We start from the raw sequence: 12,041 nt of genomic DNA, 5'->3' as shown, positions 1-12,041 counted from the left end.
AGGAATATAAAGTCTCCTAACATCTCAATATCGTCACGTGTCAAAAATACACAACATCAATGTCAAATCTTAATTAGATAATGACCACCAAATTTATACAAGCTTCCACAGCATTTTAGCATCTGATTTGTCCATACAATATACAACTTAACACGTAGCACAATTAGACAGTCAAAAGTCCACAATCAAAACCCAATATATAAATGTTTTACACACTACTCACGTCAAATCTAAATTAGATAATGACCAACCAAGTTATACAATCTCAACAATATTTTATTACTATATTTGTCCATACAATCAAATATGTGAAAAACTGGAAAAGTCAACATTCCACAGTCAAAGTCAACGGTCAAAGGTCAACGGTCAAAGTCAAAGTCAACATGTCATGGTCAAAGTCAACATGTCCTTGTCAAAGTCAAAGTTAACATGTCATGGTCAAAGTCAACATGTCCTGGTCAAAGTCAAACTGTCATGGTCAAAGTCAACATATCCTGGTCAAAGTCAAACTATCATGGTCAAAGTCAAACTGTCCTGGTCAAAGCCAACATGTCATGGTCAAAGGTCAAAGGTCAAAGTCAAACTCAACATATCAGGGTCAAAGTCAAACTGTCGTTTCCCTATTCGACAAGTTCAGGGTCATAGCCATGGCTCATGGCTAAGGTCAATGGTGCATGGCTCATGGGCTCACTCGACCGCGGTAATGGTTCGGACCCCACCGCCAAGCCCAAACCTTAGAACCCGAAAAGTCTAAACGCTTAAAACCCAATTAGATCTATTTTTTAGTCCTATGGATTGCCCCAAAACAATATTAGAAATGGCCCAAAACTTTTAGATCGAATCGCCCAAAACACAACCGAAGTTCTACCAAACAAACTCATAGAAACTGGCCCAAGAAAACTTAACCTAAACTGGGCCCAACCTAAACCCAATAAAATCGGGCCCAACAACTACAAGAAATCGGCCCAAGACAAAATAAAAGAATTTGGCCCAAACCAAACATTTAAATTTCGGCCCACCCAAAACCAAAAGGGTTAGGCCCAAAGCCCAAACCGAAATTGTTACTGTTCATCTTCCCCTCCACCAACAGCCACCAAAAACCGACCACCACACCTTCTACACAACCACCCATTTTGACCCACCGATTTTTCTCCTCAAGAAAACCCCTCCAACTTTAATAAATGCGAAAACCGAAAATCATACAATCAAAAATCTTCCTAAATCTAGATCTGAAAATCGCGACCCCATTGATGGAGCTTCGAGCTTCAATCGACAGCCCTCATCACTCAACCAACATTCCCACATACCAACATACATCAACCACCCACAACATCAACCAAAAACAGTTCAAACACGAAAATAAATACAAAAAAAACCAAAACCTTCAGTATCCCAGTAATGGCGTTCGGCGCCATTAACGCCTCTTGAGAGCTTCCAACAGCTCTATGCTAACCACAGACTAGCAACCCATAGCAATCACTTAGCCCCCACGGTATCCCAAGTAACCGCGATACGGCATTGTGGCTGCCATTGATGCTTTCTGCTCGAGCTTTACCGACCGGTTTACCCAATTTTAACCAAGTTCGACAGTTTAAAAACAAATCCGAAATCACTATAGTTATACCAACTCGACAACACGACGTCAAATCAAAACAAATATAATGAACAGTAAAACAAAAATATTAAATAGTATACAGATATGCGAAAACTATAAATCCGGTGAAATAGCCAAATAGCTACTCACCTGAATTAAAACCCGACAAATCCTCCGTAGTCCGAACCGTCGCGCTCCACCTCTCCAGCAAACCAGTTTCTCTCTCTGCCTCCATTTTTAATATTTTATTCTCCAGGAACCCTATTTTCTAGAAAAATGTGTTTATATACTTGGGTCCGAAACCCAAGCCAACACGCTTCGGCCCAAAACCAGGCCCACGTATCCCGAGTCCAATCTGACGAATTTTGAAAATAAATAATTAAATTAATTAATTAAATAGATAAAAACGTATTTTAAAAATACGGGCGTTACACAAATTGTGGAAGTATATATCGACGTTATGGTGATAAAATCGAAAAAAGCAGAGGATCATGTTAAAGACCTCGATACGGTGTTCTGAATATTAAGACAATTCAACATGAAGCTCAACCCCGAGAAATATACTTTTGGTGTAAGTTCAGGGAAATTTCTTGGGTATATAGTCACAAAAAGAGGTATCAATGTTAATCCATACCAGATTCGAGCCATTCAGCAAATGCCTTCTCCGAGTACTCGGAAGCATATTCAAAAGCTAATAGGGAGAATAGCATCTTTGAATAGGTTCATATCAAGAACTTCCGATCGATGTAAACCCTTATTCAAGTTGCTGAAAAAGAATACAAAGTTCATATGGGATGAAGAATGTGAAGGGGCATTCTCAGAATTAAAGAAGTATCTCCAAGAAGTGCCAACTTTGATAAAGCCAAAGGAAGGTGATACTTTATTTTTATATCTAGCAGTATCGGATTTTGCTATTAGTTCGGTATTAGTAAAAGTGGAAAATGGAGTTGAGCGACCTGTTTATTTTCAATCTAAAACCAAGCTCGAGGCTGAAACTCAATATTCGATGGTAGAGAAATATGCATTAGCTCTCCTCTATTATACTAAAAGGTTGAAACCTTATTTCCAATCCTACTCAGTCATTGTCATGACGAATCTTTCATTAAAGCAAATTTTAGCCAAGACAGCCAAGTCGGGAAGAATGGCGAAGTGGTCAATACTTATTGATAAGTTTGGGATTGAATATATGAATAGGGTTTCAGAAAAAAGCCAAGTATTAGCAGATTTTCTTGTTGAAGATGAAAATTGGAAGATTGAAGAAGATAGCTGCTTAAATTTGCAAAAACCTGATGATGTGATGGATGAAGATGATCCATGGGCTGGCACAAATGGGTGGAGACTTTTTGTCAATGGATCCCAGGACAAAAGGGATGTGGTATCGGAGCTATTCTGATAACCTCTGAAAATCAGAGATTGGAATCAGTAGTTACTCTGTGGTTTCACGCATCCAATAACAAAACAGAATATGAGGCATTGATTACAGGATTGGAAATGACTAAATCGCTAAATGTCAAAGAATTATCTGTATTCAGTGATTCTCAATTAGTGGTGAGCCAAATCAATGGAGGATATTCATCAAAATGCGATAACATGATCGATTATTTGAACTTCGTTAGATTGATGCTCAAAAACTTTAGCAAGATTAAATTTCAACACCTCGATCGAGGAGAAAATCAACATGCAGATGCGCTGGAATATGTCGCAGCTATGCTTGAAAATATAGAAGGATGTCTGTTGCACATTGGTGTTCTGCAATACCCAAGTATCAATACGAAACATTCAAAGGTTATGGAAGTAGATATGGTGGGGGCGTCATGGTTAAGCAGCTATGTTTCATTTTTGTCTAAAGGTAAATTACCAAAGGATAAAAACGAGGCTAGAAGAGTAAAAGCAGGAGATGAAATATATTTGCTGATTGAGGATGAATTATATCGGAAAAATCCTGATGGACCACATTTGAAATGTATATCAACGGTCGAGGCTAGCCAAATTATTGTGGAGATGCACGAAGGGGAGTGTGGAAATCATTCAGCAAGGAGATCATTAGCTAACAAGATAGCGAGGCAAGGATACTTCTAGCCACAGATGCGAAGGGATTGTCTTCAATATGCAAAGAAGTGTATCCAGTGTCAGAAGCATGGACATATAATTCATGTTCCAGCAGAAGAGTTGCACCACTGTGTATCGAATCCATGGTCGTTTGCTTTATGGGGGATGAACATTGTTGGACCACTAATACCTGGGAGAGGTAAGAAAAGATTCATGCTTGCTGTGACTGACTACTTTACTAAATGGGTAGAGGCTATAGCTTTGCAACATATCAAAGAACAAGATATTATCAGCTTTCTGTTTGAAAGAGTGGTGTGTCGATACGGTCTACCATATGTCATCCATATTAGATAACGGTCCTCAATTCATTGGAGGCAAGGTGAAAGATTTTCTAGAATCGTATAAGATTAGCACTTCACATCGGCACCTTATTATGCTCAGGGTAATGGGCAAGTTGAGGCGACAAATAAGACTATTATGAATAATATCAAAAAGAAGTTAGAGGACAAGAAAGGGTTATGGGTCGACGAGCTAAATAGTGTGCTACGGGCATACAGAACAACTCCAAGAGTAGCTACAGGAGAATTGCCATTTACTCTGGCCTATGATATGGAAGCAGTTACTCCAGCCGAGATGGTAGTATCGACATCCAGAATAATGCTTGTAGAAAAAGGGTTGAATGACCAAGGGATGCATGCAGAGGTCCTAAACTTGGAGGAAAAAAGAGAGCAAGCAAGAATAAAGCTTGATTCTTACCACAGACAGCTTAGAAAAACATTCATTAAAAAGGTTAGAGGAGAAGTTTTCAAGAAGGCGACTTAGTGCTGAAAGAGGTCACTCAAGCGACAAAAGAGAAAGGAGCTTGAAAGTTATTGGCAAACTAGGAAGGCCCTTACATTATCCATAAGGTTGGAATAAATTGGGCATATTATTTGAAGAATTCTGATGGAGAGTTACTACCAAAACCTCAGAATGTCAATAATTTGAAGGTATTCTATCCGTAATGTATTTTCAATTTTATTAAGTAATGAGCTATGTAGGAAGAATATTCAATTCAATAGAAAGTTTAAAATTCATAATGCAATAATGTTATAATATTGTGTATAAAGTCCTGGTATCGACAGAAATGTTGGTATCAGGCATATTGCCAAAAGTCCTTGTGTGATGATTTTTTCAAATCTAGAAACACAAATATTTTGTTGATGATCAAAGAACAATGAGAAGTATTGGATCAAGAAGAAGAAGAGATGTAAAAGATGATGAGTTGAACCACGTTCTTTAATGGCTGCCTACGTATCCTGTGAATAGGAATCAAACTCAAAGCATAGTTCAACTATTCTATTTATAAGAATAGATGAGGTTTCCCAATCAGTGTTTAACTAGGAGACCGTCTCTTGTTAAGTCTCAACTTGATGAATAGATGAGGTTTCCCAATTAGTGTTTAACTAGGAGACCGTCTCTTGTTAAGTCTCATCTTGACTCTTCTAGAAGCCCCATGTTTCCCAAGTCAAATAGGTCTCATTTATTGACTTAAACAACAGAAAAACATGTTTAGGTTCGGAGTAGTAGTTAGAGCTCCGAGCCTAGTAGTTGAGCTACGGATTTGGAGTTCATAGTTAGGAGTTGGTTATACGAACCTACTACTCTAACTAGTTCCAAAGCCTACGAACCTGCTCCGAACCTAGTAGTTGAGTTCCGGATTTGGAGTTCATAGTTAGGAGTTGGTTATACGAACCTACTACTCCAACTAGTTCCAAAGCCCACGAACCTGCTCCGAACCTAGTAGTTGAGTTCCGGATTTGGAGTTCATAGTCAGGAATTGATTCTCCGAGCCTACTATTTCGGCCAACCAGTTCTGAACCTTCAATTCTCCGAGCCTATTCCAACCAATTCCGAACCTCCTCTTCTTATTTCACTCCCGAACCTAGTAGGTGAGTTAGTCAGGACCTGGACTTAAAGTGTGCTCTAGTACTTCCTACCCACACTAAGACCATACCCGAGCGTTAAGAAGATGTTGTCACGTGTCACATATTTATTTGCTAAAATATGTACACACAGATGCCCCTCTTTTCTCTTTTTTCTTCATGGGTTGTAATTTAAACCCTTAAGGGAAAAGGGTAAAAAGGTAGACGCTCTTCACGTTGCGTAATCATATAAAAAGCAGTGAGCAATATACCTCTATCTGCTCCTTGAAATTTATGCACAAAATCTCGCATTATTTCAGCTCAAAGAACTATGTTATCTGAACATGCCATAACCATGACCCGGACCTTGTATATTAAGCGGGGCCTGCTTACATATTAGAAGATGTCAAGGGCGGCAAGGAATTAAACTTTCTCAAATCAGGACATGTCTTGCCATGAGCCGAACTTGAGCTGATCAGCACATGCCCATAAGCCCATTATCACTTATCCAGAATTGACAAATAAAAAGTCAAAGTGTCAAAACTCAAAACCACACTCATTCATCCGGAGTTGCCTATACTCGGTTGTGAAATAAGAGTACTTCAGTCCCTGTTCCAATGGAAACTGATGCAGAAGAAAGTATTCTGGTTTCAACTAATGATGGGGAATTTCAAAGATGGAAACTCCAAAACAAATAACTGAGGCATCTCCTGATGGTTCTTTAGCAAATATTGAGTCTTTCCTTCCTGAATGCATAAATAATGATGCCCGTCTTCTTGAAACGATTCTTCAGAATGCTGACACATGCCGTATATTTATTGATAAGAAAGGGATTGAAGTTGTTCTGCAGTTGTTCACCTTGCCACTAATGCCGCTCTCCTTTGTGCCATACGTTTCCTTTGTGTTCTGTCTTTGGACTGTTTTGGAGACTATGTTTCTGACCAGGTTGTTGCCCCGGTTCGGGAATCTTGTGCACAGGCACTTGGCGCAACGCTGAAGTACATGCATCCGTCCTTAGTTCATGAAACTCTGAAGATCTTGTTGCAAACTACTCATCCAGAATTGAGTCATCCGGAATTGAGTCATCAGGAGATGTGAAGCCCACTACTCATCCGGAATTGAGTCATCCGGAAGAGAGAATAAAGGAGAATCTTTATACTTGTTGAAGCCTTCCTTGAATTCGTTTCCTTGCTGAACTCCTTTTCTCTTTCTATTTGTATAGCTCCTTTTAGTTCTGAACACTATATAAACCTCTTGTGAGCCTCCATTACCACCTCAAATTTATAGTTAGACTTTTCTGTGATAATTTCTCCAAATAAACTTTACTTTCGAATACCAATCTCATACATACAAGCTTGCTTGCTGCCACCACTTAAACGGTCAAGGTGTTTTCGAAAGCATCTTGTTTTCACGCCGTTTCTCGATTCCGTCGAAATAAAGAAAACAAACACCGAAAATATTCATAACAGTTTGAATTTGTCTCCGCCATTGATAATATCTTTAGAAGCAAACTCAATAAATTTGAGTTTGGTTGCTTAGAAGACCGCCAGACACAAGGTGTTGAACCTGTTCTTTCTTTGATTGATATTGAGAATGTGGACTTCATGCAATCCGATCTAGAATTGATAATGAACCTTGAAAATGTGGAACAAACCTACTCTACCAGTATTGTATCTGACAATAACTGTGTTCCATCCATTGAGTCAAATAAAAGGAAATCTCCTTCTCCAATTTCCCAAGATGAGGACATTCGCTTAAGGAAAAAGAGTAAATCGACATCTTTGAAATCTAAACTTACTCCAAACCCATTTGTTCCAATTCCTAGAGTGCTTGGATTACCAGAGAATCTCTTGATTACTGACCAAGATACGCTTAAGGACCCTGGAGTTGCTTTGGGATTGGTTGAATCTATGAGGCTTCCCAAAGAGAAAGCAAAACATAAAAGAGTACTTCGCACAACGGCAGGCCTGGAACGAATGTGTCGACATATGTTGAAGGTAACCATTTTGTACTTCAATTCCTTACATTGTTTCCGATTGTCTTTTTGTTTATATACACTAGCTCCTGATACATAAATTGTAATTCTTCTGGCATTGCAGGCTAGCATGGATACGTCCACGACTTATGCTCTGTTGCAAAAGAATCAGGATGAAGTGGATAAATTCACAAGAGAGAAAGGTGACTTGATGAAGTAACTCCTCATATCCAACCAAAAGATAAAAAGATTAGAAGGTGATTATGATATAAGCAAGAGTGAGAATGAAAGCCTAGCCGATGAGATTGAGCAGGTTAGAGCCGTTCAAAGAGATTTTAGAAAGACCAGAGAGAAGAACAGGAATCTTGAAAGAGACCTTGAATTCACCAAACTTGAGCACCAAGAAGTTCTTAAAGTAAAAAAACAACTTAGCCAAACGAGCTTCCCACTTTGATGGTTGTCGTGAGGCATGGCAAGCTGATCGAAACCGTTTGAATGGCGAGTTTGCAACGTTGAAGAATCAGAAGATGTATTATGAGGATAAGGCCATGACTTTACAAAAAGAATTGGACCCTTTAAAATCCGAGCTATCCGAAGTTAACAAAAATGCCGCGTTGACAGAACTAGAGTTGATAGACTCTCAGTTGATAAACAGGGAGTTGGGAGAATCACTAAGCAAAGCTAATGCAGAGCTTGAGCTATTGAGAGATCAACTTGCATCTCCTTCCAATTCCTTGCTTGCCCCAGTTCTGATTCTCGAAGCTCTTGAAAGGAGCGTAAAGGAGGTGAACGAATTCTACACCGAGCTAGTTGATGTGGTCAATTCTGAAGCATACAAGAATGGTATCTCCACCGCTTGTCGCGTGCTTGACATTCTTGAACCAAAGTACGACAAGCGATATGGTGAGAAACCCGATAAAGCTTGGGCATCTGGAACCCTCCCTCACGATGATGACGTCCTGTATCCCGATCTTGAGATTGATGTTGACAAACTTTAAGAGAAGTTAGAGGATGATTTGGCCTCTCAAAAGTATCAACAAGGTTCCGAGGGGGAAGGTTTGGAAGTAGGTTCTGAAGAAGACCATGATGCAGATGTGCATGAGGCAGAGGAATTGACTGATAACTCGCCTGTAGCTCCTGAAGAAACCTGATTATGTCCCGATAAGTAAATCCTTAAAATGCTATTAAGTTACAATTTACTTATCTATTAACAATTGACTTTTGATTAGCTATACTTGAGTGTTTATTTTGAGTTAAACTTTGCTAAATTTGATTCAAAATAATCAAGTATGCGTGCTATGAGATTTCTTAACTCCTCTAATGTCCCCGAGGTTATCTGGGACAATAAGGAAAGGTCATATAGGAAAGTAGGGTATGCCCCTGTATCAGTTCCTGTAAAGACCGTAATGTCGACAAAGCTAATACATAAATCGACACTTATAGACAAAAGACATCAGACTTGCGCTTAGCTAGATAAAATCCAAGCTAAGTGTAAACTTTCTAAGCACACACATGGAACAACATATGAGATCTTTCACTCATTATTCAAAGAAAGCTTTCTTAAGGTTCTAATACAAGTTTGGCCAACATATGGGATCTTGCACCCAACATCCAAAAAGTATCCCAACATAAAAATAATAAATTAAAATAAACAACATTCTGAAAAGAGAAAAATAACTTTTATTAAAAATACTTGCGGAAATTCGCAGTGTTCCATGGGTAACACTCTAACAAAGAGAAAGATAACTACTATTGAAAATACTTGCACAAGTTTGCAGTATTCCAAGGTTTAACAAAAACTTCACCATCCATGGATTTAAGATAGTAACTACCATTGCCAACTATCCTATCGACGATATACGGACCTTCCCAATTAGCTCCTAACTTCTTAGGCGCAGGGTCCATACGGAGGACCAAATCCCCTTCCTTGAAAGATCGAGGTCGTACCCTTTTATCAAAAGACCTTTTCAGCTGGTGCTGATAAGATGTCAGTCGTAAGGCTGCAGATTCTCTTTTTTCATCCAACAAATCCAATTCCCGACAAAGAATTTCCTCATTGTCGAGGGTGAGTACTAAATCTGACTTCTGGGTAGTGACCCTCATCTCAGTAGGAAGGATAGCTTCGGTACCATAAGTGAGAGTGAAAGGTGACCCGAACGTCGAGGAGTTGTTATGTAGGCCCAAAATACTTTAGGCAACTCCTTAACCCACAATCCACTTCTCTCCATGAGTTTCCATTTCAAATTATCCAAAATAACGCGGTTAGAGGCTTTCACCTGACCATTATCTTGAGGATATCCAGGAGAAGAGAAAAGTTGCACAATGCCCCAATCTCGGCAAAAAGCGTGTGTTTTGGTGCCCCGGAATTGTGTCCCATTATTAGAAAGAATGACTTTAGGTAATCTGAACATGCAAATGATATTGTTCTAGATGAACTTCGTGACATCAACTTCCCTGATATTCGCTAAAGGAATTGACTCTATCCACTTAGTAAAATAATATGTTGCAACTAAAAGGAACTTCATGTTGCCAGGAGGTAGAGGACCAACAATGTCCATTCCCCATTGAGCGAATGGCCACAGGGATGCCAGAGGATGGAGCTCTTCGGCTGGAACATGGATGTAGTTAGCATGTCTTTGGCAAGCATCACACTTCCAGACATAAGCGTCGCATCTTTAAGCATATAAGGCTAAAAGTACCCCTATCGGAGTATCTTGAGTACCAAATATCTACCCCCAACATGATTTCAACATTCGCCCGAGTGTATCTCTTCAAGTAGAGTATGAGCCTCGGCATGAGTAACACAACGTAGGTGAGGTCCTAAGTAAGACTTCTTGTACAAGTTGTCACCAACAAGTAAATAACGTCCCACTTTGGCTAACAACTTCTGTGCTTCTGTCTTCTCTGCCGGAAGAGTGCCATCTAAAAGATAAGAATGATACGGATCCATCCAGGTCCCTACTGGAGCTTGCAAAATTGGAGCCACAAGACAAACTAATTCTTTTTCAATACTAGGCGCTGACTGATATTCGACGGGAATGGAACGAGCTTCGATATCACCAAGCAAAGAAGCTAAGTAGGCAAGTGAATCGGCATGCCTGTTGTCTAGCCTAGGCAAATTTATGAAATTTAGATATTTAAAATGAGAAGTAAGAGATCCAGCCAACTCCAAATATTGAGCCATACGAGGGGTCTCGAGCTTCGTAACCACCCTCAATCTGTTGTACATCTAATTGAGAGTCGCTGAATACTGTGAGATGTCGTACCCCTAAGTTTAATGCCATAGACAAGCCCGCTAGCATAGCTTCGTACTCAGTTTTGTTGTTAGATGGAATGCACTGATTTTTCTAACTTAGTGTTATCTGGAGTCAAGAGTATCACACCAATACCTGCTCCTTAGTCATTGGAAGATCCATCTACGAACAACTTCCAACCTGAAATATGACTCCAAGGTCGAACTTGACTATGAGGAATTGAGTTAGGTTCGTCTAGCTCCATAAAAGCAGGAGGTGACTTTTCCGAATCTGCTACCATTGTCGAGGCTGAGGTATCTAGAGGAAAATCGATCAAGAACTCAGCCAAAACTTGCCCCTTCTCATAAATTCTCAGCACATAAATAATGTCAAATTCCCCTAATTGAATGGACCATTTCAAGAGACGTCTGGCCCTATCTGGTCTTGCCAAGACCGACTTCAAAGGATACTCAGTGATGACTCTGATGGTGTGAGCTTGGAAGTATGGTCGTAGCTTCTCAGCAGCAAAGATTAGAGCTAGAGCTATTCTCTCAATCTTCGGGTATCGTGTTTCGGCATCCAGGAGGGCTCTACTAACAAAGTAGACATGCTTTTCGATATTCCTCTCATCAATTCGTACTAATACGGCGTTGATGCCATGCTCGGAAGAGGCCAAGTATAACCCTAAAATGTCTCCTTGCTTCGGTGTAGTGAGCACAGGAGGGGAGGACAAATAATTTTTTAGGTCCTTAAAAGCCATATCACATTCGTCGATCCAATCAAAGCGTATATTCTTCCTTAGTAACTTGTACAGAACCTGACACTTATCCAAACTTCTACTAATGAACCTATTAAGTGCGGTAAGACGCCTAGCCAACCGTTGTACCTCTTTCGGAGACCTTGGAGAAGGCATATCAAGAATAACTTTGATCTGGTCCGGGTTAGCTTCAATTCCACGTTTAGTGACCAGATGTCCTAAGAATTTCCCGGAGGTAACACCGAAGGTACATTTAGCTGGGTTAAGTTTCATCTGATACTTCCTCAGGATCTGGAAAGACGCACGAAGGTGTGCAAGATGATCAGACTTCAGTTTACTTTTGATCAGGAGGTCGTCGACATAGACTTCGACAAAATCACCGATATGATCTTTGAACATCGTTGTGACCAAGCGTTGGTACGTTGCCCCTGCATTTTTTAAACCAAAAGGCATAACCCGATAACAATATGTTCCCTGTGCCATGATGAAAGTAGTATGCTCTTGATCAGGAGGGTACATGAGTATCTGG

The 12,041-nt window shown here is 39.9% G+C and overlaps 3 protein-coding genes across 3 annotated transcripts; 2 read left to right on the top strand and 1 right to left on the bottom strand.

The window, feature by feature from the left end:
• Window positions 1-3,085: 3,085 nt before the first annotated feature.
• On the top strand, window positions 3,086-3,673 carry LOC147511449 (uncharacterized). The gene has a single exon (XM_086598465.1). It carries the CDS (start codon window positions 3,086-3,088, stop codon window positions 3,671-3,673), a length of 588 nt encoding a protein of 195 aa, XP_086454591.1.
• Window positions 3,674-3,679: 6 nt separating this feature from the next.
• On the top strand, window positions 3,680-4,465 carry LOC147511448 (uncharacterized). The gene is made up of 2 exons (XM_086598464.1): window positions 3,680-3,955; window positions 4,085-4,465. The coding sequence occupies exons 1-2, from the start codon at window positions 3,680-3,682 to the stop codon at window positions 4,463-4,465; spliced, it is 657 nt and encodes a 218-aa protein (XP_086454590.1).
• A 5,803-nt stretch (window positions 4,466-10,268) lies between these two features.
• Window positions 10,269-10,751, bottom strand: LOC147511447 (uncharacterized). The gene has a single exon (XM_086598463.1). The coding sequence runs from the start codon at window positions 10,749-10,751 to the stop codon at window positions 10,269-10,271; it is 483 nt and encodes a 160-aa protein (XP_086454589.1).
• Between the last annotated feature and the right edge of the window lie 1,290 nt (window positions 10,752-12,041).

The sequence above is a fragment of the Coptis chinensis genome, chromosome 3 (genome assembly GCF_015680905.1).
Source record: "Coptis chinensis isolate HL-2020 chromosome 3, ASM1568090v1, whole genome shotgun sequence".
NCBI lineage: Eukaryota > Viridiplantae > Streptophyta > Magnoliopsida > Ranunculales > Ranunculaceae > Coptis > Coptis chinensis.
This window is presented reverse-complemented; position numbering and strand designations above follow the sequence as displayed.

Bases quoted from the DNA above. Each gene is read 5' to 3' on its own strand.
- LOC147511449 (XM_086598465.1), top strand. From the start codon at position 3,086: ATGACTAAATCGCTAAATGTCAAAGAATTATCTGTATTCAGTGATTCT.
- LOC147511448 (XM_086598464.1), top strand. From the start codon at position 3,680: ATGCGAAGGGATTGTCTTCAATATGCAAAGAAGTGTATCCAGTGTCAG. The intron at 3,956-4,084 runs GTGTGTCGATAC...TATTATGCTCAG, and splicing joins GCTTTCTGTTTGAAAGAGTG to GGTAATGGGCAAGTTGAGGC.
- LOC147511447 (XM_086598463.1), bottom strand. From the start codon at position 10,751: ATGTACAACAGATTGAGGGTGGTTACGAAGCTCGAGACCCCTCGTATG.